The sequence below is a fragment of the Rhinatrema bivittatum genome, chromosome 4, assembly GCF_901001135.1.
Source record: "Rhinatrema bivittatum chromosome 4, aRhiBiv1.1, whole genome shotgun sequence".
Classification (NCBI taxonomy): Eukaryota; Metazoa; Chordata; class Amphibia; order Gymnophiona; family Rhinatrematidae; genus Rhinatrema; species Rhinatrema bivittatum.
The window spans coordinates 383514988-383540951 of NC_042618.1; the positions used below are offsets into that span (position 1 = coordinate 383514988).

At 41.5% G+C, this 25964-nt stretch overlaps 1 protein-coding gene across 1 annotated transcript in view; it reads left to right on the forward strand.

Annotated features, from left to right (window-relative positions):
• The first annotated feature begins 505 nt into the window (after positions 1–505).
• Positions 506–25964, forward strand: part of FLNB (filamin B) — a 248494-nt gene continuing 223035 nt past the window's right edge. The window contains 1 exon segment of the mRNA XM_029600955.1: positions 506–1121. Coding sequence (XP_029456815.1) covers positions 686–1121 — 436 coding nt within the window. The 5' untranslated portion in view covers positions 506–685.

Below are 25964 nucleotides of genomic sequence, written 5' to 3' on the forward strand. Positions count from 1 at the left end.
AAATAACTATCAACACTAATTCTAAGCAAATGTAAAGGTCTCATTGATCTGTCATCTTTAAGATTCACTTACAATTAGTATGTTAATATTTATTTATTTAGTTTCTATACCATCCTACCAAGTGAAATTCACAACGGTTTACAAAAGTAACATTCATTTTTGGGTCATTACAAAAATTGGTGTGACATAATTTGGTATAACAATTAGGCCTTGAACAGACTGATTACTGACAAAGACGCGCTTATCTTAGGCGAACTCAATTAATAGTGCAAATGCATGGACTATGTATCGTAATAGCAGGGGGAAAAAAGTTTATAGAGATGCAGTGTTTAAAATTTGTTGCGCTACACCTATGTCAGCAAACTAGGTCGACACGAATTTCACAAAATTAATTGCGGTGCCAGCTCTTGCCTATCACGTGGCACAGATCAGCGTTAATACGAAGGCCTCCTCCCGCCTATGAGGCGTCGGTTCCCCGTTTAAAAGCTTAGCAGCGAAGCGCCTCTCTTAAGCCGTGCGCACCCGCACCCACTTCTCTAACGTTGCCGCCCCTTTCCTTGCACAGATTTTCGCCTGCGGCGGCCCGTGCTTGACTCTGCCGGGAGGCGGCAGCGGGGGCCCGAGAGCCCGAGCCTCCTCTTACCACGGACCTGCGAGAAGGAGGAGGGGCAGCAGCGAGGGCAGCATGAGCGCGCAGGCGCCGAGCCAGCCGACGAGGCGAGACCGGGAGAGCCGGGGTCAAAGGCAGAGCGCTGTGAGCGCCCAGACGTGGAGGCAGCAGCAGCCGCCGGTCCAGCACCCCTCGGAGCCCCCCGCCCAGGAGCACGAAATGCCGGTCACCGAGAAGGACCTGGCCGAGGACGCGCCCTGGAAGAAGATCCAGCAGAACACGTTCACCCGCTGGTGCAACGAGCACCTGAAGTGCGTGAACAAGAGGATCGGCAACCTGCAGACCGACCTGAGCGACGGGCTCCGGCTCATCGCGCTGCTGGAGGTCTTGAGTCAGAAGAAGATGTACCGCAAGTACCACCAGCGCCCCACCTTCCAGCAGATGCAGCTGGAGAACGTGTCCGTGGCGCTGGAGTTCCTGGAGCGGGAGAACATCAAGCTGGTGTCTATAGGTGAGTGTCCCGGGGGGGCGCTGGGTGTGATCTCCCCCCTCCCCCCTCAAGGCTTTTGTTGTTGTTCCCTGTCTCCCCCCCCAGCTGCTCGGACGCTTTGCACGCTTTCTCTCCTCTTTTATGTGCGCGCCGGACTCTACCTCGCGCAGCTTTCGGGAGCGTAATCCTGAGTGGCCGCGACAGATGGGGGGGGCTTTAGCCAGAGCAGAGCGGCGGGCGGGGAGGAGCCGGAGGTGTTCGGACTCCTAAACGCCACTCTCCCTGGCAGGGCTGTCCGTGCTGCTGCTGCTGTGCAGCAGGGTGTGGCGAGTCAGGAAGTGGTAGGCGCTCCATGTGTCGGGAGGTAACATTGGGAGGGGCAAGGCGCGGCTCCCGGCCTGGACGCGCCATGCACGCTGTATGCTGGCAGCCTCCCTCAGTCTAGAGCCCCATTACCCTCCCCGGATACAGGAGTGGTGCTGGAGGGAGGGAACGCGCACCTGTGGTAGCCCCCCCTCCCCCTCCTGAGAGGCTGTTGTGGAGCGCTCCCTCCCCCGCCTGGATGCTGGATCGGCCGTCAATCAAATATTAAACCAGGCGTCGTGATGTGTCCTTTATTTAGGACATTATGGGACTAAGTTGAATCAGTTTTTAAATATATTGTCTAGTAATGGTGCAATTTTTTAAAACTAGCCCAACCTAGAGGCGTTAACTAGTGCTTCTAAACGGTGTATAAAACCTTCAAAGTGGAGTCCAGCTTCGGTGAAGGTCAGCTAGGTTCGGAGGGCCCTGACTGAGAGCTGGATTCTCTTCCTTAAGTGAATGCCCCGTAGCCTTTCCCGTAGGTCACAGCTGGCAGGTAGAGCTGAGAGAACAGAAGCTTCATTCAAGTAGTAGCTCGTTGCGTTTAACAATATTTGAACTGGCCCTCTACCATCTCTTGCTAAATCGGTGCCTCTGGTCGAGGTTAATTAGTCGCAAACTCTCCTTTATGTGTTAAAGGTTCATGGTAATGGCAAACCAGAGATTGGCTAGTGTTCTACTGCGGTGGTGCTAGTTAGTTTTGACATTTTGATACTTTTGCAGTGGTAATATAAAGCATGGGACTAACTGTAAGATATTGTTTATCTCTTCTTGCAATGATGGCTGGCACAGCTTAGGGGAGAATCCTTACCAAACTTCCTACATAGCATACAAGCCATTTGAATGAAGTCTCTCATACTAATCAAGCATTTCACTTTTTGTAAGATTTTTTTTGTGTGCTGGGTTATTTTGTAATGCAAAACTTAATAAAGGGTCATGGTGTTAGTAATGTAACATCCCAGGAGTGTGGTTGATTTATTGCTGACAGGTTCTGCTGGTTTAGCCTATTCTGTGTTACTCCTGACAATTCTGTGCAAAAAGATCATATTACTTGCTTTGCAAAGCATGCAGAATTGCTGTCAGGAACTTTTTTTATTTAAAAAGTAATAAATTCACTAAGGCAGAACATATAAAAAAAAAAGTGCAACATTCCCTCCTCAAGTCTAAGTTCTTCTCACTGCTGCTCCTGCAACCTTATCTTCCACCCAGACAAATATACTACCAGTGCAGCTTTCTCCTTCCAGCTGCAGGAAGCTGCTGACACTTCTGGTTCTCTGGCCAAACAGGCCGATTCAGAAAAACGTGCAGGAGAGCGGGTGCAATTCAGGAGGGTGGCCTATGCAAATTAGGGCCCATGGTAAAAGGAGGCGCTAGGGACACTAGCGTGTCCCTAGCGCCTCCTTTTTTGACAAGAGTGGCAGCTGTCAGTGGGTTTGACAGCTGATGCTCAATTTTGCCGGCATCTGTTCTCAAACCCACTGACAGCCACGGGTTCGGAAAACTGACGCCGGCATAATTGAGCATCCGTCTTCAGGCCGATTTTTTTACAATTTTTTTTTTTTATTTTTACTTTAACTTTTGGGGCTTCTGACTTAATATCGCTGTGATATTAAGTCAGAGGGTGCACAGAAAAGCAGTCTTTACTGCTTTTCTGTGCACTTCCCCAGCGCCGGCAGAAATGCATTTGCATGTTGCAGGTGTTAGTCTGGGGGGGGGTTTGGACGTGCATTTTTGACACACTGTTACCCCTTACTGAATAAGGGGTAAAGCTAGCGCATCAAACGTGTGTCCAAATGCAGTTTAATAGTGCGCTCCACCGGCCTGACTTTTGGTAAACTGATCTCACAATGTCTCGGATTAGAGAAGCACTCCTATCACAACACTAAATCACTTCAGATACTGTAATTTTGGAATGGCTGACCATTTTGTGTGTGTGTTTCAAAACCAGCTTCTAAAGTCCAAGATGTCCCAGTATCCCTTCCCAGAGAGGAGATATATATTTATTATATGCTGTTCTTAGAAGCCCCTGAATATCATCCAGTGTCCATGAATTGGAGTATTTGAAGCCATTTCAAAATTATCTGAAGTAATTTAATATTGTGATAGGAGTGCTTCTCTAACTTTTGAGATGTTGAGGTCCCCTTTTTAATGGCTGTGAGGCATGTGGGGTGGCATGAGTCCGTGAATTTCTGAGAGAATGTTGGTTTTACTGTTTTATTAGTGGGATGGGTAACAAGATGAATACAAACATCTGTATACAGGTATGATTGACCTGCAATGTTTGTATGACTACAGCATTGTTTGAAGACAAGAATTGCTTTGTAACTTATTTGATTGTAATAAGGTTTTTATTAAAACTATATACTAAATGTAGTCTTTAATACAAGGTAAAATAGTTGTCTAGAGCAATGACTTTTCCCCCTTTTTTATTCTAAATTAGACTTTTTTGGCATGGTGGGAATTTATAGATAAATCATGTTTGCCTGTGGCGTTCTTACCACAATCTTGGTGCTCTGCTGTATGCATTTGAGGGGGGTACGTTCTCCAGTGGTGGCAGAACCAGGGAGGAGAGGAGGAACTGGTACTCATAAGGAAGAGATAGGATTGGAATCTAGGGAAGTACTAGACTGGTTCAAGTTATGTCCTCCATGGTTGCCAACAGATTAGAATTAGTTCATCTGTATCTGCTTGTCATACTGATGGGATGCCACATGGCTTCATGCTTTTGGCCACAGTCCAACACTTTGCATGGCTCCAATCTGCAGGTTATTTTCCTGGTTAGGTGTAAAGTACAGGATGCATGCCAATAATCAGGGCTTTTATATTCTGGGGCCATCCTCTTAGTCTCACATTCTAGATTTGTTAACCTGGTTGTTCCATAATCTCACTTTAAATATAGAAAAAACTGAAATCATGATCTTGGAAAGTGACCCTTCTCAGGTGAGGATAGGTAACTTTTTAACATGTTTAGGTAGGATTTGAATAGGAATATTTTTGTATATTATATTTTTCAATTAGTTATATCTGCTCTTTCTTTGTATGTATAGACTTCTCAGGATAAGCCATCAAGCTTTACACTTGAGGGCCCATCAGATCCCAGTTTCTCAAGTGGTGTGAAAAAAATCTTGGAGCCATTAACTCCAGCTTGTCAGTATGGCCACAGATTAATGTAGTAACACAGGCAACCTTTAAAAACTCTACTCCTAAACCATTACTGGAGCCTAAAGTTTAGAACAGTATGCCAATCATTCACAGCTCCTTGATTACTGAAATGTCTTATACTTGGGAGTTCCCACCTCTATTTTACCATTACAGGTGACTTAGAATGCCACTACCTGTATCTTAGTAAGTCTAAATCAAAAACATGCCAGTTCTCTAATCTACATAGGCTTCTAACCTCATGGTACCTGAAGTCTAAAATTGCTGTGATTGTTCATAAGCTACTGGAGGCTCAAGGTATGGGGGGAAAAGCATGAGAATGGGGATAGGGGCAGAGGCCAAGGGGATTCATATTTCCATTTGTTCTGAGCCAGAGGTCTGCAGCTTAATCCTGGTATTGAGTCCCCTGTGATCTAATCGTCTTGAATTGGGTACAGAAGGGAAGCTGATGCAGAATGGAAATGAAGTAATAAGGATCTGGAAACTTAACTGGACTTCATGGGGATAATTCAGAACATTTCTTGATCTGAAATAGGCCAGGATGTACCAATGGAGCAGATTCCTAAAATAACCAGAGCCCCAGGCCATTTAGGCCCTTAAACTAAACACAATACCTTATATGTAGCCCAACTGATCAGCCAATAGTTCCTGAAGAATCAGAGGAGCTTAAAGTGCATCCAGCCAATATTCAGGATTCTGCATTCTAGATCAGCTGCCTCTAGATCATTGTGGAGAACACCACAAAGGCACTGCAGTAGTCCAGGTGTGACGTTCGGCATAAGTAAAAACCATCTCTTGGGCCTCCAAATAAGGCTTTGATTTGATCAGCCTAAGCTGCCAGAAGGCTGACACTGGGGATAAGTATTGTAGGTTTAAATTATCCTCAATTCCAAATCTCTTGCTATTTGTCAAAAGGAGGGGGGGGGGGGGTTGTGCACAGGTAAGGAAGCTGCATTCCTAATCAGGACTCCAAATTTTATCTCTAACCTTCCTCTAATGCCCAACACCCAGTAGCCTCAAGTCAAATTGATTCCTCCAGGGAGCTCTTCATGTCCATAGCTAACAAACAGTACAGCCGAGTTTCAGCATAAAGATGTTTGCTCAGCTTCTGATCAAATCTCCCAGAGGTATGAGTAAACAAAACCAGGGATATAGACTCTTGAACACGAAGTGGAAAAGAGAATGGATCAGAGGTGGAAGATCCTGAAAGCTCTTGCTAGATATCATTCATAAGAAATGAAAACCAATTTAGGACTAAACCTTCCAACTGATTAAAAAAAAAATCTGATCAATAGCATCTAAGTTTGAAGAGACCGGGGCTCGTGTCCTGCTGTTGCTCCTTGTGACCTTGGGCAAGTCACTTTACCCTCCATTGCCTCAGTACGAAACTTAGATCGTAAGCCCTCTGGGGATAGGGAAATACCTACAGTACCTGAATGTAAACCGGTGTGATATCTCAGATTGAATGTCAGTATATAAAAATAAGTCACAATTGGCATGAAGGAACAGCCCTAGCACAAACTGTTTTTTGTCTTCACAGTAGTTTGTCTAACCTTGTCAGTCCCCAGAAATCTCAGAAGCAGCAATATTACTTGAGAAATATACTTAAACATTCAACTATTAATCCATTGCAAATAACCTAGTCTGATAGAACAGAAACAATAAGTCCCTAGATCACTGCTAGTTGAGCACCCATAAATGCTTCCCTTATCTGTGATTCATGGCTTCCACCCCAGGCACTCTTTGTGCAATTGCTCAGTTTCTTCTCTCAAACCATCCTTTGTATATTTGCTTACAACTCCAAACACTTTTTTTTTTCCATGGATACACATGTCCTAGTAAACTGACATTCCACCTAGAAACCAAATCATGATTATACAAATAGATCCTAATCTTAAGGTGGTTTCCAGTTAACCTGTGGACTTCTCATAATTCTGTTTCTAAACTTATTGTTAATGTTGGCACTACTGTTCAGTCTTTCAAAGTTTTTTTTTTTTTTTAAATTTTGAAGGCATCTAATGGGTGGAGGGGGGTGGCTGTATTTCTCCTCTGGATTTCATTATGCCCCTAAACAAATTCTAACTTGAGGCAAGCTAGAAATTCAGTATAGTATGTAGGTCCCTGCCCCAGAGGGTTTGCAATCAAAGCTTGTACCATTGGCATTCAACATTAAAAAAAAAAAAAATAAAAAATAAAAAAATATATATATATATAATCAGTGAACTGCACAGCTGTGGGTCATGCATACTAAGGCTCTCATACAGAATGATGGAAATGCTGCTTATAAATCAGCCTGTTGGTAATATCACTCTTAATGTGAAATTAAGCATGTATAATCTGAGCTGGCTTGAGACTACTCAGTTTTGTCTACAATATAGAAAACACTTGGTAACATGACTAGCACTCATTCGGGCCAATGGAAGCACCAGACAAACTAGGTGGCTGCTTAGTGCCATTGTTTTGGGAGCAGCACAACGTAATCTTCTGCACACCTCTAAAAGCCAGAAATAGTATTGCCATGTTGACCAACCCAGGTGAGGAGGAGATGCAATAGCTGCAGTAGGCTGTGTGGTGTCTAAGCTGGAACAGCAGGGCTGTATGGCCCTGGGGAGAAGCAGGTTGGAGCAGTGGGAGTCATGTCATGAGCTAGGGCAAGATGGAGCAGAGGGGCTGCTTGTCCTGAAGAGAATCCATCCTGTGGGGCTGAAGGAGGCTACTCCTGCATCTTGTGCTTCCAGAGGGGTGAAAGTGGTAGACTCCTTCTGGAGAAGGCTTTCAAGAGTGATTCAGGTGAACTGAACCAAATCAGTGAACCTGGAAGATGTGGTAGGCCAGACTGACAAACTGAATAGTAAATCACCTGGACCGGAGGGCATACACCAAGTTTCTAAAAACTAAACAAAATTTCAGACCTATCATTAAAATCTGTTGTACATGAAGATTGGAAGATGGCCAGTGTAACCCTGATATTAAAGGAATCCAGGGCTGATCGTGAACCTGACTTCAGTGCCGGGGAAAAATCATGGAAACTGTTTATAAAGAATAAAATCACAAAACAGACATGACTTAACCAGGACACAGCCAGCATGGATTTACCAGAGGGTAGTCTTGTCTCTCAAATCTGTTCTTTTGAAGGGGTGAATAAATGTGGACAAAGGTGAACTTGTAGATGTGGTATATTTGGTTTTTCAGAAGGCATTAGACAAAGTCCCTAATGAGAGGCTTCTAAGAACTAAAGTTGTGATAGGAGGCAATGCCCTTCTGTGGATTGCAAGCTGGTTAAGACAGGGAACGGGGAAGGATTAAATGTTCTGTTTTCACAGTGGAGTGCCTCAAGGATCTGTACTTGAATCACTGCTTTAATATATTTATAAACTATCTGGAAAGGGGTATGACAAGTGAGGTCATCACATTTGGAGATACAAAATTATGCAGAGTAGTTGTGCAAAGTGCATATAGGGAAAAATAACCCTTGCTGTTAACCTGCCATTGGACGCATGTTTTCCCTTACCCCTTATTCAGTAAGGGGCAGAAAACGCACGTGCAACCCGCCTAACCTAATAACTCTCTCAACATGCAAATGCATGTTGATGGCCCTATTAAGTATTCGCACATGATTCAGTAAGTAAAATGTGCAGCCAAGCCGCACACTTTACTTTCAGAAATTAGCACCTAACCAAAAGTAGGTGCTAATTTCTTCAGGCACCCTCTGACTTAATATCATGGCGATATTAAGTCTGAGAGAAATTTTGAAGTCAGCCAGTGGCTGTCGGGTCAAAAACTGGACACTCAATTTTGCCAGCATTCAGTTTCTGAGCCTGTGGCTGTCAGTGGGCTCAAACAGACTCCAGCAAAATTGAGTGTCAGCTGTCAAACCCACTGACAGCCACCGCTCCGGGCCAAAAGGAGGCACTAGGGACATGCCAGTGTCCCTAGCGCCTTTTTTTTTTTTTGCCTGTTTCTACCGCCAGACCTAATTTAAATACTGAATCGTGCACACAGGCGAGTGGCCTGTGCATGCACCGGGAGAGCAGGCATTTGCCCACTCTCCTGCAGACTTTACTGAATCAGCCTGAATGTTAGGAATTAGGAAGGGAATGGCAAAACAATGTCACAATGCCTCACTCCATGGTGAGACTGTGTGCAATTCTGGTCACTGCATCTCAAAGATATAGTTGTGCTTAGTGTTTGGGTAATTGCCAGGTTCTTGTGGCCTGGTTTTGGCTTGAGACCCTCGGTCTGACCCAGCATGGCAATTTCTTATGTTCTTAGTTGCAGTGCAGAGAAGGGTGACCAAAATATGGGGCATGGAAAGGCTAAGGAAGCTAGGAATGTTTAGTTTGGAGAAGAGGCCTGAGGGAGGGGTATAAAAGGTCTACAAAGTCATGAAAGGAATTGAACTGGTTATTCTCTTAATACTAGGGCACTCCCTGAAGTTGGGAAGTAGCTCATTTAAAACTTTTTCACTTGGTGCACAGTTAAGCTCTGGAATTCATTGCCAGAGGATATTGTGTTAGCAGTTAGTGTAACTAGGTTTAAAAAAAGGATTGGATTAGTTCCTAGAGGGGAAGAAAAAAAAATCATAAATAGCTATTAAGCAATAGTAGCTTGAGATCTAATATTTGGGTGCTTGCCAGGTACTTGTAACTTGGATTGGCCACTGTTGGAAACAGGATACGGGTCTTGATAGACCCTTGGTCTGACCCAGTTGGGTAGTTATGTTCTTATGTGAGGTCAGTTAAGCTGAGGGGTAAGTTGCACATTTATCTAGAACAATGAGGGCATCTGAAGGGTCCCCAGGTACATAGTAGAGGGGTGTGGGTTTTTTAAATCCTTATCCTTGGTCTTAATTATTAGCAGTTGCTGTTTCCATAATTTATCATTTATGGATATTGATGTATTTTTTAGCGTGGTTCCTGTCTTGAGTTTTTGTGGGTTTTTTGCCATACTTCATGGAACAATGTTTAAGCTTTTCATTGTTGCACTGCATAAGGAGTCTGGTTTATTGTAGCTTCCCACTTTGTGCCAGTTTCTATTTGTATTGTATTCTGTATTTGAGGGTCTGTCTAGTCTGCATATGTGACTGAAGTGAGGCATTCTGCTAGCATGTGGTAGCCTAGCTTGTTCTGACCTAACAAGTTTTTGCCATACTGGGTCAGACCAAAGGTTCAAGTCCAGTATCCTGTTTCCAGCAGTAGCCAATCCAGGACACAAGTACCTGGCAGGATCCTAAGGGGTAGATTCCAAGTTGGGGAGTTATTCCAGGGATATGAAGGTAACTTCCCCAGTCAATCTCGATGGTTTATGGACTTTCTTCAGGAACTTGTTTGGTTTTTTTTAAACCCAGCTGTGCTAAAAGGCTTTCATAATATCCTCTGACAACAAATTCCAGTGTCTGTTGGAATTTTTTTTTACTGTCTTAAATGTCCTAGTCTTTTTTTTTTTTCTTAGGTAAGTATGAATCAGTTTACTCTATTTCATGTCACTCATTTTATAGACCTTGATCATATCTTCCTCAGCAGCCTCTTCCAAATTGAACAGCCCTAACCTATTTGGCTGTTCATCCCATTTATAATTTTGTTTGCCTTTCTCTACCTTGTAATTCTTTTTTGAAATTCAGTGACAAACTGCACACAATACTCAATGCTCCATGGGGTGACTGCACCTTATCAATAGATGTATTGATGTGTTAAGGCCTAGTGTAATATTTTGCAGTGCTACCTTTTCATAGGTACAGCTACTGTTTAAATGCTGGTAGCTGGTGATGTTTGGCATGGAAGTTCATTGTCTATTTTTTTTCTGAGGGATAAGCCCACACATGTATTACAATAGGCCTAACATAGCTGAGTTTTTCTTTTGCCAGAGCTTTGCTGTTGTGTCAACTGGAAAACATGTAAATATAATATACATGTGAGATTTTGACCTCAGAAGCCTGTACTTGAGTCACATGCCCCAGTATATAAAAATCTTTAAAATAAATAAATATATAGTTTGTAATTATACATAGCTTCTCCCATGAGATTAGGTGGGATTAATTTGTACTATGATACATTGCCTTGTTCTTTGACTGTATTGATATATATGCCTGTTCTTTCTAAATTATTGTTCATTGTAAACCGAGGTGATGTTTTAAATGTGCCGTGGTATATAAAAAAACCTTTAAATAAATGTAAAATGCATTACATTTTCTCTTTGGGGGTGGGGAAAATGACTGGGAGGGACAGGTTGTAAAGTTTGCCTAGGGCACTTAATGCCCTGGGCTTTTCTAGTGTCTCCTTGTAGTGTCACTTTTCTTTCATCACTCAATCTCTGGCTTTACCTTAACTTCACAGCTAATGATTCTTGGTACTTTATTTCAGGCTTTGCATCATTACTGTGCCACCAGGAGGCTGTATTGTTAGTGAAATGGGCTAATCTTCTAAATATGAACTTCATATATTGTGCACAAGTACCTTTTTGCATTTGAGATGTGTTATAGAAGTATGAGCCTTGTCTAAAGAAATGGGCAATGCAAAATACTTCATGGACCACATTTGACCTTACTTTCTGGACCATCTTTATACAAACATAAACACATGTAGAACTTTTTGTTGAGCAGGGTAGTGAAAGTTCTTGAGCAAACATCTTGGGCCAGTTTGCTACAGTGTGGATCAGCACAGGTATCAAGCCTGGGAAAACATTTGGTCTGCAGTCTGATTCCAGCAGAACAGTAATACACTTAATCCACCTAAGCCTCTTAACCAAGAGCTGTAACTGTTCTTAGTTAAGAATGTCTAGAATGGTGCAGTTATTACACTGGTACATGACCTTGCCAGTTCTATACAAAGTAGGGTTGGCCTAGGTTTACTTGTATCTCTGTATTTTCAAGTTGTGGAGAATGGCTGAGCTTTAGTTCTGGTCTGACACTTTTTTTAGTCATCCAGACTGAAGAATCTCAAATATTCAACCTACAATAACAAAATTCAGAATAAGTTTCTGTAGAAAAGCTAGAAACCAGAATGTCCCCATAGGGATCTCTTCATCTGCAATTTCTTTCCCCTAGAATTTCTTATGAGAGAAAATATTTACTGGGGGTGGGGTAGGTAATCTTTCCACCTTTTCCTCCTGGTTTTTTGTTGTAGTAAAAAAAGGTCCCTACATTTTTTTGAAAATGCTCATACAGTTCTATTGTTTGAGGTGCATCTTCTACTTACCCTACAGTAGCTCACTTTTTTTTTTCTAGACCTGCTTATTGCCAAGTCATGTAAGGGCCCAACTCTACCCAGTTGTCCTAAACTGATTCCTTCTAACATTTATCTTCTGCCTCTTAAAAGGGAAAAAACCTTCCTGTATTTGAGTTGAAAACTGTTCTTTACTCATTTATCCTGCTACCTCCAGGATTTATAGATCCCTGGGATGTAATTCAGACTCAAAACCTTTCTGACAATTACAGGAACTCTTTTTTTTTTTTTTTTTTTTTTTTTCTTTTCTCTTGTTTGTGTAAGCTTGACATTGCAAAATCTGAAATCTCAACTTCTCTGTTCAGTAGTGTAGGCAGACATGAAGGCAGTCTCCTGGCTTTTTCTGAGGGTACATAGCAGTAATCCAGAATAGGTGAGGAATTTCTTGGCAATTTAATTCATTGTTTTGGGTTAGGGGAAGTACCCCTGTCTTTTCTTCTCCCCCATGCATGTGAAGGAATTCTAACTTTCCTGAAACGTCTCCACAGGCATTTTTGCCAGCAGTTGCCTCACCCAATTCATTTCACCCTCCTATTAGTTAGGGTGTGTTGTAATTAAATCATCTTCTGCAGAAGACTGCAAGACTACTAGTTTTATGTTCTAACTTTAGTTCAAAGCTTTGTGTTCAGCTTTTGTCAAGTGCATTACATCTTAAGCCAATACTTTGTGGTGTGTTTTTTTTTTTTTTTTTGTCCCTAACTTTAAACTTTGCCAGAGATGACTTATTCAGATCTCTGAAGTCTCCTTTAAATCTTAAACCTAGCTCGTTCTTCAGCCATGCTTTTTGTGATTGCCTGAAACCTTGTCTAGATTGTAAGCTCCACAGAGATGTTCAGATTCAGGAAACATCTTTGTCATGACAACTTGTTCATGTGTTGCCAAAATAATACAAAGTGTTTAAATTAAAGGGAGGGAAAATTATAGGGTAGAATAACCAGTGGCCATGATGGTTTGTGGCTGGGATACACGACTGCTATAGCTGAGTTTCTTTAGTTCCCCTCTCTCAGGATTATAAAGCTTTTTGTCTGCTTGTTGTAAGTCTGATTCTGTTAAGTCTTGGTAGGGCAGATGAGGTGGGCAACTGCCAGAGTATCAGCATTTCTTGCCATTGCTGGGTTCTTAAACATGTCACCAAAAGGGTTACTCAGGCCAGCCCTAGGGTGGATCCTGCCTCCAGTGTTTGCCCTCACAGCAGACTTGAGTCATAAGGTGTGCAGCATCCTATACTCCTTATACACAGAGAAGGAAATGCATTTGGTCTGTTTTGTGGGTGGTTTATCAACTGCCTTGGGTCACTTTTAATGCTGGGAAGGCAGTGGAAGAAAAAAATCTGCTTATAGCTTTCAATTAAACCAAAAAAATGTTAGAAACCAGAATGCTTTCAGAGTTGCAGTGCATGCAGACTCTGCATTCTTGGGAGAGGGGGTGCCTGTATTTGTGTAGTTCTAGATCATGGCCACTCCTGTATTTAAGGGTCTCTGTTCCTCATCTGTGACAAAGATGAAGTAAACTCTATTCAGGGGTTACTACAATCCAGTTTGTTCTTACAGTTGATGTTGTAGGGCACATTGTAATACTTATAGTGCTGTCTTCATTTGTAGGCTTCTGCTGTTTTCAAGCTTGAGTGCCTTGTAGTGGAGGGAGTTTGTTAGTGAATGCCAGAACTCTTTTTTTTTGTATGGTTAGTAAGGGGAAACCTCTTGTGACCTGTATCCTGTGTGCATGTGCTTCTGATCTATTCAGTGGAGTTCAGGTATTATCCCCAGACTTCACACCCATACAAATTTAGTAGAATATTACTTTTTTTTTCAATTTATTCTTTATTCAATTTTCATTCAAAAAACTTTTAAACAAAAGTATACCATAAGTAATGTTGATATGATATATCTAACACATAAACAACTTGTATCTCAATTACAACCAAAAATAAAGGGGGAGAGATCAAAATTTAAATATCACAAATGAGAGGAGAGTATAGAGAATTTTTAACAATCAATATTACCTTCCACTGTATTTTTATCTTGTAAGAACGTCTCCAAATGTAATGGGTCTGAGCAACTAAATTTATTTCCTTGAAAGGTAACATAACAAATACTAGGATATTTTAAAAAGAAGCTGGCACCAATTGCTAGCAACTTTCCTTTCAAGGATAGGAAATGTCTCCTCTTAGCCTGAGTGGCTCTTGAGACATCAGGAAAAATATATATTCTCAGACCACAAAAATTCAGTTCTTTGTGTTTGAGAATCTCTAAACAACCTATCTTTGTCAGACTCAAACTGTAAAGATATAAATAAAGTAGCTCTTTTCTGAATAAGGTCTATAGATTCCTCTAGGAACGTTGAGACACCAATAGTTGAAGTCTCTACATTCTCTCCTTTTTGTTCCATTTTAACAGGGAAATAAAAGATCTTAGAAATTAATGGGAAGTCTTTTTCTTCATACTGGAGTATATCTCTCATACTTTAAGCATCTCTATTGGGGATAATAGCCTAGTTTGTGGGAAATTATGTATACGCAAATTTCTAACTCATCACATTTTCTAATTTCTCCATCTCCCTATGGATAGTTAAACTGTCCCTTATATGTGCTGTCTGTCCTCCAACAATTTTATTTTAGTTGTTACCTTCACCATATCTTCCCTTAAATTAGAAACACCTTGTTTTTGTTCCTCTATTTGCAACTTATTAGAATTCACGGTGGCTGACATTCATATTCATTTGGATAACATTTTCATTCATTTTTGCCATCATTTTCCAAATATGTCTTAATGATACATCTTCCGGTGGTTCAATAGGCCATTGATATGGCTCTTGCCTCTCCTTCAGATTTATTAAGAGTCTCAACACAAACTGCAGTCACTACCTCTAGGTGAACTGGCTGGTTCTAGGTGAAGAAACCCAACTGGTAACAGTGGCAGAGGCTGCATGGGAGATGATGGTCCAGAGCCGGGGCTCAGGGAGGCTGAAAACTGCCCTCCTGAACTATTTCCCTGTGGCAATTCAACCTGTCTGAAGACATGGTTGTCCATTGGGCCCTTAGGTGTTATAGGGGATATAGGAAAACTTTTTTTATTTATCTTTTCCTCCCCATATTGAGTTGTACTGAAAATTTCAAAAGCCTCCACAAACAGCATTAGGACTCACCAGCTGCTTCTTCTGGCCTTCCGGTCTTCTCTGGGCAAAGCTGCGCAGCAGTGATGTGCCACTGTCCTGGCGTTTTAATAGCCAGTCTCTCTCCCCAATGACGTCACGGGTCCCGCCCCTCAAATCGGGGCTCAGCTGTTTACTCAGCGGGTTTGTTGGCTAAACAGTCCGGTTCTGCCCAAAAACACTGGGGGCCTCTCCCTCTCTCCTCTCAGCAGGCTCCCCCGAATATTACATTTCAATGTTTACTGGAGGGTTGTATTGGACTAGAGCACTTTTCATTGCATACGATAAAAGCATTTCTTGTATCTTTAGCACGTTTAAAACTCCCAGATGCACTTTGTACATATCTTGGGTAAGCTCAGCTTTGTAGGAGAAATTACAATTTGTATTACTCTTCAGATTTATCTGAAGAGCCCATTATATGCTTTAAATCTTTAGTAGTTTTTTTTTCTTGTAGACTTGGAAGGATATAAAATGACCAAATCACTTGCATACAGCAGGCATTTGGTTTTTTTTTTGGGGGGGGGGGGGTTCTATAGACTCATTTTTAAATGGCACCTGTTTACAAATGGTGGTTGCCAGCCCTGCACTCATTCTTGTACCTCATGTCCTCTTTTATCTAACCCAAGGGTCCAAAGTAGGTAAGAGGTAAACCCCAGTTATCACTGCCCTGCTGATAGTAAATTCAATAGTGGCAACTGACTGGGGCGTACTCTTCTCCTTTTGGACCCTGGGGTTGGGGTAATCTCAGGGATTTTTGTTGGGCTTGGGTTCCCACACTAAACAGTAAAACCCAACCTCCATCTAGTCAGTTATACACTTTACCATCTGCTTTTTTTCAGCATTAGTTTATCCTAGTTTTCATTTACAACTAATTGTGGTGGTTTTGTTATCTGAACAGTTTTGACCAATTCTAATTGTAAAAGCAATATACAAATTTTAAATGAGGCTGGCTCTATTTTTGGTGAATACTATGGGCAAACAGTGTGCCCACAAGCAGCTACAATTTTATAAATTACTTTTTGCCTGCACACCCCAAATTTGAGCTTGGTTTCAGTCCTGGAACTGAGGATCTCCAGTTTTGTGGGCTGGTCACTGATGTACATAGCTTGGCTCAGGCTCTTGTGTGTTTCTGGGTTGTATGCTTAGTGAGAGAAATCAGTTAAAGATGGCTACACATTTCCAAACTGAAGAGGGGATACCCTAGAACAGACCACAATGAGTACTCAGTCAGAAAACTGACAGGAAAGGAATCTGCACCAGCTCTTCCTAAAGCTGGCCTGTTAACCTCATAGCCCATCAGTTCTCAAATATGCACAAACAAGCATATGACTTGCATATACTGGATTTCCATTTTATGCAAATTAATCTAACTTCTGTAGTGCTACTGGACATAACAGGGCCCCAAGTCTGCCATGAGGGAAAGGCTACAAAATCTGCCCCTTCCTAAGCAATTGCTGCAGGAGACAAGTTGTAGTCAAGCAGAGGGAGCACAAAGTTTGTCACATGGTAGAGCCTTCATGCACTGCCATCAACTCTTCCTAGTTCTCCCCCACACTCCATGTATGATGGGCTTATCCTTCCTCTGCTGACAAACCAGATGTCTTTCAACCTGGCAGGGGGGAGTTAATGACAGAAATGCCATTAACTCATAAGTCTAAGTGTATCACAACCCACTGTTGAAAACAAAATTGAAAATTTAAAAGTTAGAAATTACTTTCCTTAAATCTCTGAAAAGATTTCTTCAGAGATTTAAGGAAAGTAATTTCTAACTTAAATTTTTGATTTTGTTTTCAACAGCAGGTTCAGACATCACCCACCAGAACATCCCCTGAGGAAGGACGTATATCATCCAAAACATGTACATGTTGGGACATTCATAGTTGGTGAGGTGTGACATATAATACCAGAGTGAGTTCTCTAAAAGTAGAGAGACAAAAGATCACACCTGACAGAACATCAGCGGTGGTGTCATGGTATTTGGAAACAGGGAATAATTCGAATCTTTGAGAGAGATTGGCTGGATGTCATCGGATAATTTCAAATATAGTACAGAATTATTGAAGTTTTAAACACTGTTCACACAAATGCACATATAAAAAAAAAAATGGAGGAGGTTGGTGGATCTAAGATAATATGCTAAACGAGGCAGGGTTGCCTACAGTTATGAGACCCTTCCAACTCCTTAAAAAAAATTTTTTTTTCTCCACAACATTCAAAGATTTCCACTTGACGTGTAGGTGCATAAATTGCATTAAAAATTAAACATTCTAGAAATTACAACAATTCAGTAATAGAATTGTTAAGATGTTTCACAGTGAGTGAACCTCTGGTTCCCTTTCAAATTTTTTTGATTTAGCACTGCAAGTGGCATTGATATTTCTAGGTTTGTCACAATCCGTTTAGCCATAAACTTCTTTAGGTCTTATTTTACCATTTTAACACTTTTTATTCATATTTATTTGGGGGGGGGTATCAAGTGCCTCTAAGGCATTGGTCCCTGGGCGAGTGCCCCATTTACCCTATTGATAAAATGGCCCTGCTTTAAGTGCAATGGAAAGAGACCCAAGAGAACTTCCTGAATACTGTGATATTGATCACTCCTGTGGTGGATAGATCAGGATGAGAACTTAATACAGTGTGAGCAAAACATCTGCTGAAGGCTAAAGATACACAGAATAAGCAACAGCTAGCAGGAGGCCTGGATTTAGGCATAGGAAACAGGCACTTGCTAGGGGTGCCAAATTTTGAAGGTGCAAATATGCCAAGGAGGAGCCTGCACATACTGTCTCTCCAAAGGGGTGCTGCTATGGGACTCTGGAGAAGGGACAGGCTAGAGGGACTTCAACCACTATATCAGTTTTCTATCCCCCCACAGTCTAATCCTGCCTATGGGCTCCCACATCATAAATATGGCCCTGGCTAGTCTACAACAAAGCTGCAAAACAGGCATAAAATTGGCTGCACACAAAACTAATGATACAGTTTGTAATACTGGAAAGCAACAAAGTCAAGATGTGGCTTAACAGGCTTGCTCTAAATGTATCTAAAACTGAAATCCTGTATCAGTCACATCCATGTGCTGATACTCCAGCCAAATTAAATTTTGAAGGAATTGATATTCATGTCCAGGTATGCTTGTGAACCTTGGTGTCCTTGGACTCCAGGCTTGTCATGAGCGATCATATTCACTATCTTAAAACTGATTACCACAAACTATGCACTTTAAGAATCCTAAAGACTTTTTTGTAAGGTCCTACAATCTCATTTCCAGGAAGCAATTACTATAATTCCCTTATGTTAAGGCTCCCATACAAAAGTAGTTGACTGCTACAATTACAGAACTCTAGCTGCTAGTTTAACAGGTGGCTTCAAAACTTGATCACACAATTCCTGTGCTTGCCAAACTTCACTGGTTACAAATCCAATTTAGAATAAAATTATTATAAATTCATACAAATATACAACCAGGAATAGTACATGGAGTGCAGTTTTATGTATCTACACCTCTCAAATCTGAGCTTGCTAAACAAAGGTTTACTAGTGGTACTGTCAGTTCACACAGCACACTTAAGGTGTGATCAGACCATGCAATAGTAGCCAGTCCTATAGTGTGGAATTCCCCGCATAAACAAACATTGGTTTGATACAAAAATGTTCAAGAAATCATTAAACTTGCCTATATAAGCAAGCATTTGGGGAAACTGAGCTGAGAACAAGGTATTTGCCTAGATACAAAATTCTCAGCACAAATAGAGTATTTTGCTTTTTGTCCTCTCTAGACTAGTTTATGTTCATATCCTTAGTTTTAATGTGTTAAAGTATGATTGGTTTTTGTTTCCTTTTTGCTCTTTATTGATCTAGGTTTGTGTTGTATTCATAAATCATGTAACATTAACTGCCACGATCTGGAGTGGGTAGTAAGAAATAACTTTTTAAATAAATGTAGCAGGCAGCTAAGGACCAAAGGCTTGATGGAAAACCCAGGTCTTTAACTGCCTCTTGAAAGAGAAGATTTTTGGGTAACAAGTTCCCTAGGGAGGGCATTTCAGAGCATGGAGCCAACACGAAAAGGGCCTATTTGAAAAGTAAGCCTTGGTGAAAGGGCACAGAATTCATCCTCTGCTTGGAATGAACCCATAGAGTTGCACTGGAGTGCACGTAAAAAAAATGGGAATAGTATGGATATAATCAAATTATGAACTTAGACTGAAATCAGTATTGTGCTGGAATGATTACTTTGAATAAAGAGTATGCCATAATTTATTCTTTCAGGGTTTCTTTTTTGCAGCTTAAGCTGTACCTTTGATACAGGGTCTGGCTTAACAGAATTAAAAACAAACAAAAAACCTGAGCTCTGGTTACTCTTGGGTTCTTTAACCCAGATTTTGTTAAACAAAACATTGTATAAAGCCCTGTTGTATCTTTGTAAATGGGATAAATTTCCAAGTTCAATAGGTCATGGCAGTCAAAATAAACATTCCTGTCTCAACATTTGGGTCCCTAGGAACCCATTCATTTGGGTAATATCAATGATGGATATTAACTTTTTTGTTTGACGGCTTATCACTTTAGCTTATAGCTGGAATGTGTGCCCTGTCCTAGCTATAGCTGATCTGACAGGAAGCCTCCAAGGAGACCTGGACTTTAAGATTTGGTTGGAATATCAGCCTAAGGGGAGTATCTTGGAGTAAAACTGGAGCCTTATGTGGCAGTATACAAGTGACTTTATATTGTCTCAGAAGGGTCTATAGTTTCAAGAAGCCATGTTTCTTGAAACTAACTTAGCTTCCTGAAATAAGGCATGTTAATATAAAAATAACATGTTTCAATCTGGATGTGTAGTGGGTCTGCAATATGGCAGATCTGTGGTGTGTCAATTATATGGAGGACCTTGTTTCAGGTGATCTAAATTGCCTCTTCTTAAGAGATGAAGAGATTTGATGTGGGACTTCGTATCTCAGGTACACGTGCATGGTAACTTTAACCTAGACTTCAAGGTATACTTAAATGTGCTCAGTGAGTGAAGCATGATTGAGTCTTTAGCAGTGTAATGCATAGAAACCTAACCAATATTTACACAATACTACAGGGTAGCTTTAACACTGAAAGTGATAAGACTAATTGTACTGTCCTCTTCCTTGCTCTTGGTAATAAGATGCCTGGATGGACAGCTCTTACAGGCAGCCAGTGACTAGAGCTTTGCTCTAGTTCATGAAACATGGTGCAACAGCCTAACCCCGCTCTCCCCCCAAACTTCAAACCATTTGAACAGTAGCAGGTATTGTCAGGTTCTTGCTTATAAATCCTGTGGCAAGTGCTTTTTAGTACAGTAGGAGATGCCTAGGTGATCCCAGGCAATAGGCCCTGATTTACAAGCTCTCTAATCGAAGGCCTTCATGAGATGCCATTGAGTGAGGCTTTTGTTGGGGAGGAGCTCTCTACCTGGCACTCCCATCTCTTGACATTGCCAGAGCTGCATTCCAGCTTATGCCCCTTCCTGTACTGTTGGCAAGGCATCTCAATGCCTTTTTTTTTTTTTTTAAATACCACATATTGGCAGGACACAAATGTCAATCCTGCAGCTTTAGAATAAATAACTTTTATCAGTTTGGGTGGAGCACTGGTATAGGTAAGTTTCAGAACTTTGTTTGACTTGTGTGTTTCTCCTCTAGGTCCTTAATGAACATTTGATTCTAGTGAGAGAGTCCACCCTTTTAGCTAACTTGTGGTTAAGGTGTCTGCTCCTTAAGCACTCAGAATTCTTGAAATGAGTGAATAAGATGCCACAGTGCATCAAAAGCTTAAACAATTGTACATAGAGTGTAATTCTGGGGATGTATGCACTATACATCCTCCCTCCAAATGTTCAGAGCAATAGTGCTTTACCCCATAGCACAGAACCATTCTGACTTGTTCTAGAGAATTCCTGTTCATTTAACTAGAGGGCTTTCTTTTTATGGTCAGGCCCTTGACAAAATTGAGAACCTCTGTTTCCTATTGGGTGACAATGCAGTAACCCAAAATTTGGCTTTCTTCCTTGGAAACCCTTTTAGAATAGATGCCATAAATTGCAGAAGAGCTCAGCCCCTACTCCTAACCATCTGAGGTCTTCTGCAAAGTATTGAGCATCCTGTGCCTTAAGACCAATATGTAGCAGTTAACTTTCTAATGTTGTAACATGCCTTGATGAATTCTTAAATACAAATAGTTCCCTCCATGATATATTAGGGTTTATTTACTGCACTACAGTGGTGCACACAGTTCTTAGGAGTATCTTGTATTAATTTGTAACAGTTGACTTAAGTTGTGGTTCTTTTTACAGGAATCCTACAGTCCCAGCATAGAGGTGGAGGGATATTGTGGTGTGGGCCAGACCTCCCCACACACACCCACCTATTACTTCCTTAGCTATAAATCTCTTAAGGCTGTTTCTGCCACACCTAACTGCAGAATAACTAACTAATCAGGATTCTAGCTTGCTGCACTTCTGCACCCACCTCCAGCCCAGTGCTTCTGGTCTTTACGACCTTTTGCTACTGCAGCCTGTTCCTTGTGCCACACAACTTCCATCTTCTCTCCCCCCTCAATTCCCACCTGAGCAGGGACTGGACTTGCCACTCCTGGCCCCAGGTCCTCCAGAAGTACTTTCACACTTGTGCTACCTTGGAGCACACCCCTTTCTATGTAAGCATGTGATAAGAGCAGGTCTAACACACAGCCCATGACCAGAGCCATTGCTTTAACTGCCCACTCCTGCCCCAGTGGTAGAACACTGGGACACATGATCTGTATTAAGATCATGGCTTATAGGAATTCCTGTTTTTATGCCTCCTGGCAAAAGCTCTTGAGTGGTTTGATTTAGTGATATGATCACTTTAGGACTAATGAGGCAAATTCTTTCTCTCCTAGTCTGTAGAATATTCACAGTACTTGGTTTCTTGGGTGTTCTCTTCTAACCAGGGCATAGCTGAAAATAGTTTGATCAGTTTCTCATTTGTATGAGCAGGAGTGACAGAAACCTTTGTTCTAGGAACTGTAGTGACTGTAGACGTCTGCCATAGATGCCATGCAGTACACTGCATGTATTGGATCCAGTTGTAAGTCATGTAGGATTGGGGTCAGTAGGGTGTAATACATTCATATTTAAGCAACAAGGAGCAAGGATGGTGGCATCCCCCCAAACTGCTGCTATTCTGAGGATGAGCTGGGAGCATGCTGGGTTTTTTCCCCTTGCTACCGAGATTCTTCAAAATGGCTGCAGAATTGGAGCCAGTCAGTGTGAACTCACTGAAGCAGCAGTGTTGGCAGCAAGACATGACCATAGTGGTGGCTTTTTCTAATAAAGAATTCCTCAAGATATAAGTACTGTGATCTTGGATTCTCTGTGGAATTATTAAATGTAGTATTGCAGCTGAAGATGCTTTGAATAAAGCAATATGTGAACTGTTAATCAGTAAAGGGTTTTATGCCTATGATGGCAGCTAGAGTTGCTATGTACCACAAAGCAAGCTATTTTCTCTGGGTGTGCTGTCCGAAGTTTCCCCTTGCTACTTTGTCTTTTTTTTCTTTAGTACTTTAAGTGTGCTTTCATGAGTAACATTTTTTGAAATTGGGGTCTCTTTGGGACTTTGCAGTGATAAGAATGGGTTAACTTTTTACATTAAAAACAAATCTAAGATTGGTAGTCACACGGTAGCTGTACTAGCACACCTGCAGAGTCAAACTTGTATTTTGAGATCCATGAGCATAATATGCAGTCTTCAGTACTGTGTATACAGAGCGCACAGTATGTTTTGCTTGATGTCTTTGTAATTCAGATTTTGAGACCCTTGCTTGATTGCAACTATAAACAAGTGAGATTTCAAATCTGAGATTTCATTTGTTTAGAGGCACAAATATGGGAATTGCTTTTGAGGATAGAACCATAGATAAATGCCTTCCAGGATGACTGGCTGGTAGAAATGTTACTCAAATAACAAACATTAGAAAATAAAAGCTCTGAATGGGATGTGATCCACCTGGGAACAAACAGCCAAGAAGTACAGAGATTTGTAGGCACTAGTAATGCAGATCACTGAAATAAAACCCAAATCTATTGCCTTTTCAGTTCATAGTTAAGGGGAGGAGAGACCTAAACAGAACACATTTGAACTGCATGGCTTACTACTTTGTGTAAGGAGCAAAATTTTGGATACACTGGAGACTGGGGGTGGGTATGGAAGAATAAAAGGCTGTATGCTAAGGATGGATTACATCTCCGTGGCAGGAAAGGATCCTTAGATAAATTCAGATTCTACACCAATAGATATTAAAACTAGTTGGGGGTGGCAGAAAAAACCTGGAAAATCACCCCCCATATCCAAAGCAGAAGGGAATAAGTGAACAGGACAACAAACTCAAAGTCCAAGGGGAACAATAACATCAGTGAGAATAGTTGGAAGGCTATGTACATAAATGCTTGTAGTCTAGGCAAGAAAATTCCAGAACTACAAGCCACTGTGGCAGAAGTGGACTTGGACATTGTGAACATCGTCTGGCAACAATCACATGATTGGGACACAGCCATATGGGGATATAACTTAATGGATAGAACAAGAGGGGGGAGGAGTAGCACACTGTCAAAAGCAATATCCAAGCTACTGAAATGCTTAGTAGGTGGAGCAAAGAAGCACTGAAGGAAGTCCTAAAAAGAGGATGGTACACCCAATCAGTCAGGAACTGGACAGATCTAGTTAGACATCAGAAGAAAGGAACAGGTGCTGACTGGTGACTTTAACATACCAGACACAGACTGGGAAATCCCTTCTGCAGAATCTAACAAGTGAAAAGATAGTGGATGCCCTGCAGGGAGCTCAGCTCAAAGAATTGGTAAAAGAACCCACTAGACAGGGAGTCATACTTCGTGCTCATTAAGATAACGCGTCAAAAGTCCAGGTGGGAGCCCATCTCAGCACCAGTAACCATAAAGCAGTGTGGTGTGAGATCGTAAACTAAGCATACAAGTCACACACAGACCAGTCTGCAATTTAAAAAATGCAGACTGTTGAAATGGGGAAGTACCTAAAAACAGAGCTAAATGTCCTGTTCAGTAGATCACTAGATATGGATGTGGTGGCATCTCTGAAACAGCTTTTTAGTCCTTCAGTGACTAATCCTAGGTCACAAGGACCTAGCAGACTAACTTGAGATCTAATTCATGTCACTTCTGATTAATATTGTGGACTTTTCCTTCAGGAACTTGTCCAAGCCCTGTTATGCTAGCTGCCTTGATCATATCCTCCAGCATCAGAATCTACAGCTTGATACTGTGCTAAGTTATGTCTTCTGGTGGTTCCATGGTTTCCCCTTGCTTTAGTATTGAAAGGGTGAATAACGTTCTTTACCTGTTCCATAGCACTCATGACTTTATAAACTTTTCCAAGCTGAAGAACCCTAGCCTTCATAGCTTTTCCATCCTTAAGTTGTAACTTTATTGCAACATCCTTTCTATCACTTGTCACCCTCTGTACCTTTTTGCTGTGTTGTGAAATTGTGCATCCAGCCTGCACACAGTACACGAGGTGTAGTCCAACTATGGCTCAATGCAGAGGCAATATGGCTTTTCATCTCTTAATTCCTTTCACAGATCATTCCTAACAGTTTGTCCTCTGACTGCTGCCATGGGAATTCAAAATGTGGCCATAAGGACTCAAACATCCTTTTTCCTGGGATGAGATTCCTCCCCCCCCCCCAATGTGCATCACTTTTTGCACCCTTCTGCTTTCTTTGCCACATGTATGGAGGGCCTCCAAATCTGGTGTTGCACTGAACCCAAAAATCTTAAATTGGGCCTGCATATATCAAAACTTTATCACAACGTGGGTCCATATTTCAGGGCTTTGTTTTGGGCAATTGGTCTTCAGCTCTCTAAATGGTAATTCTCTGACTGGATGGAAGCAGGTTGTATGAGTTTAGTTAAAGTTCCCAATATCCATTTACAGAAGTGCTATGGGGTTCTGTCATGATGGTTTTTACACTTTTTTTTAACAAAACAGTAAAATTTTTAAGTATATGCAAGTGTAGGAATATCTCAAATTTTGTGTTCACTATGGCAGGTGATACAGCACAAAGTTGTGGAAAAGCCTGGGAACTATTTGTTTTGAAACTTAACTGTAACCATAAACTTGGTGGCAAGACTTCCAACTGAATAGGGAATGTTCTTGCCTGTTTTCTGCAGATGGGGCTATAAACTGGCAACTTATCCCATTTCTTTCCATGGGAGAACTGGTCTCTAGTATTAGGCTTCTCCCTTACTACTTTCTGGGTAATGTCTTGTTGTAATTGCCAAGATGTCTTCTCATAGGCATTTGATGGAAATTAAGAGGGGCCAATGCAGAGCATCAAACAGTACGGAGATTCAGAACACAAGCTAACTTACCTTCTAGATGCAGTAAGCTAATGCACATAAACCAGAAGGTGTGTAAAGCTTGGTGCACAGCAAGACACAACTTGTGCACAAAGCATTTTTCTGAACAATGAGTACCGGTCCTAGCACTGGAACCCTAGCTTAAGTGTGAAGAATGAGGTAAGCCACCATACCTCTGCATTGGGGGTGATAATCTCATGCTAGGATGCCATTAGCTTTCATGAGGGTGCTAACCTTTGCTGCTATAGTAAGGGGTTTAGGGTACAAAAATACACACAAATGAGGGTTAAAATGCACTTTCTTTGCATTGGCCTGAACAGGAATCTCTATACATTAAGGATGTGCATTCAGAATAGAAAGTGGCCACTTGTTCATTAAATCCAAAACCAAATTAAAATTTATTTCAGAATCATGAGTCTAGACTTTTCAGGGCTATCTGATTTTTGGCCACTATTCAGAATGTATGTTTAAATGCTAGGATGTTAGAGATCCCTATCCAGTAAGGGTTTTCCATAAAGTGTCTACTTTCCAAACTGAGAAACCAACTCCCAAATTAATGGAGCAACC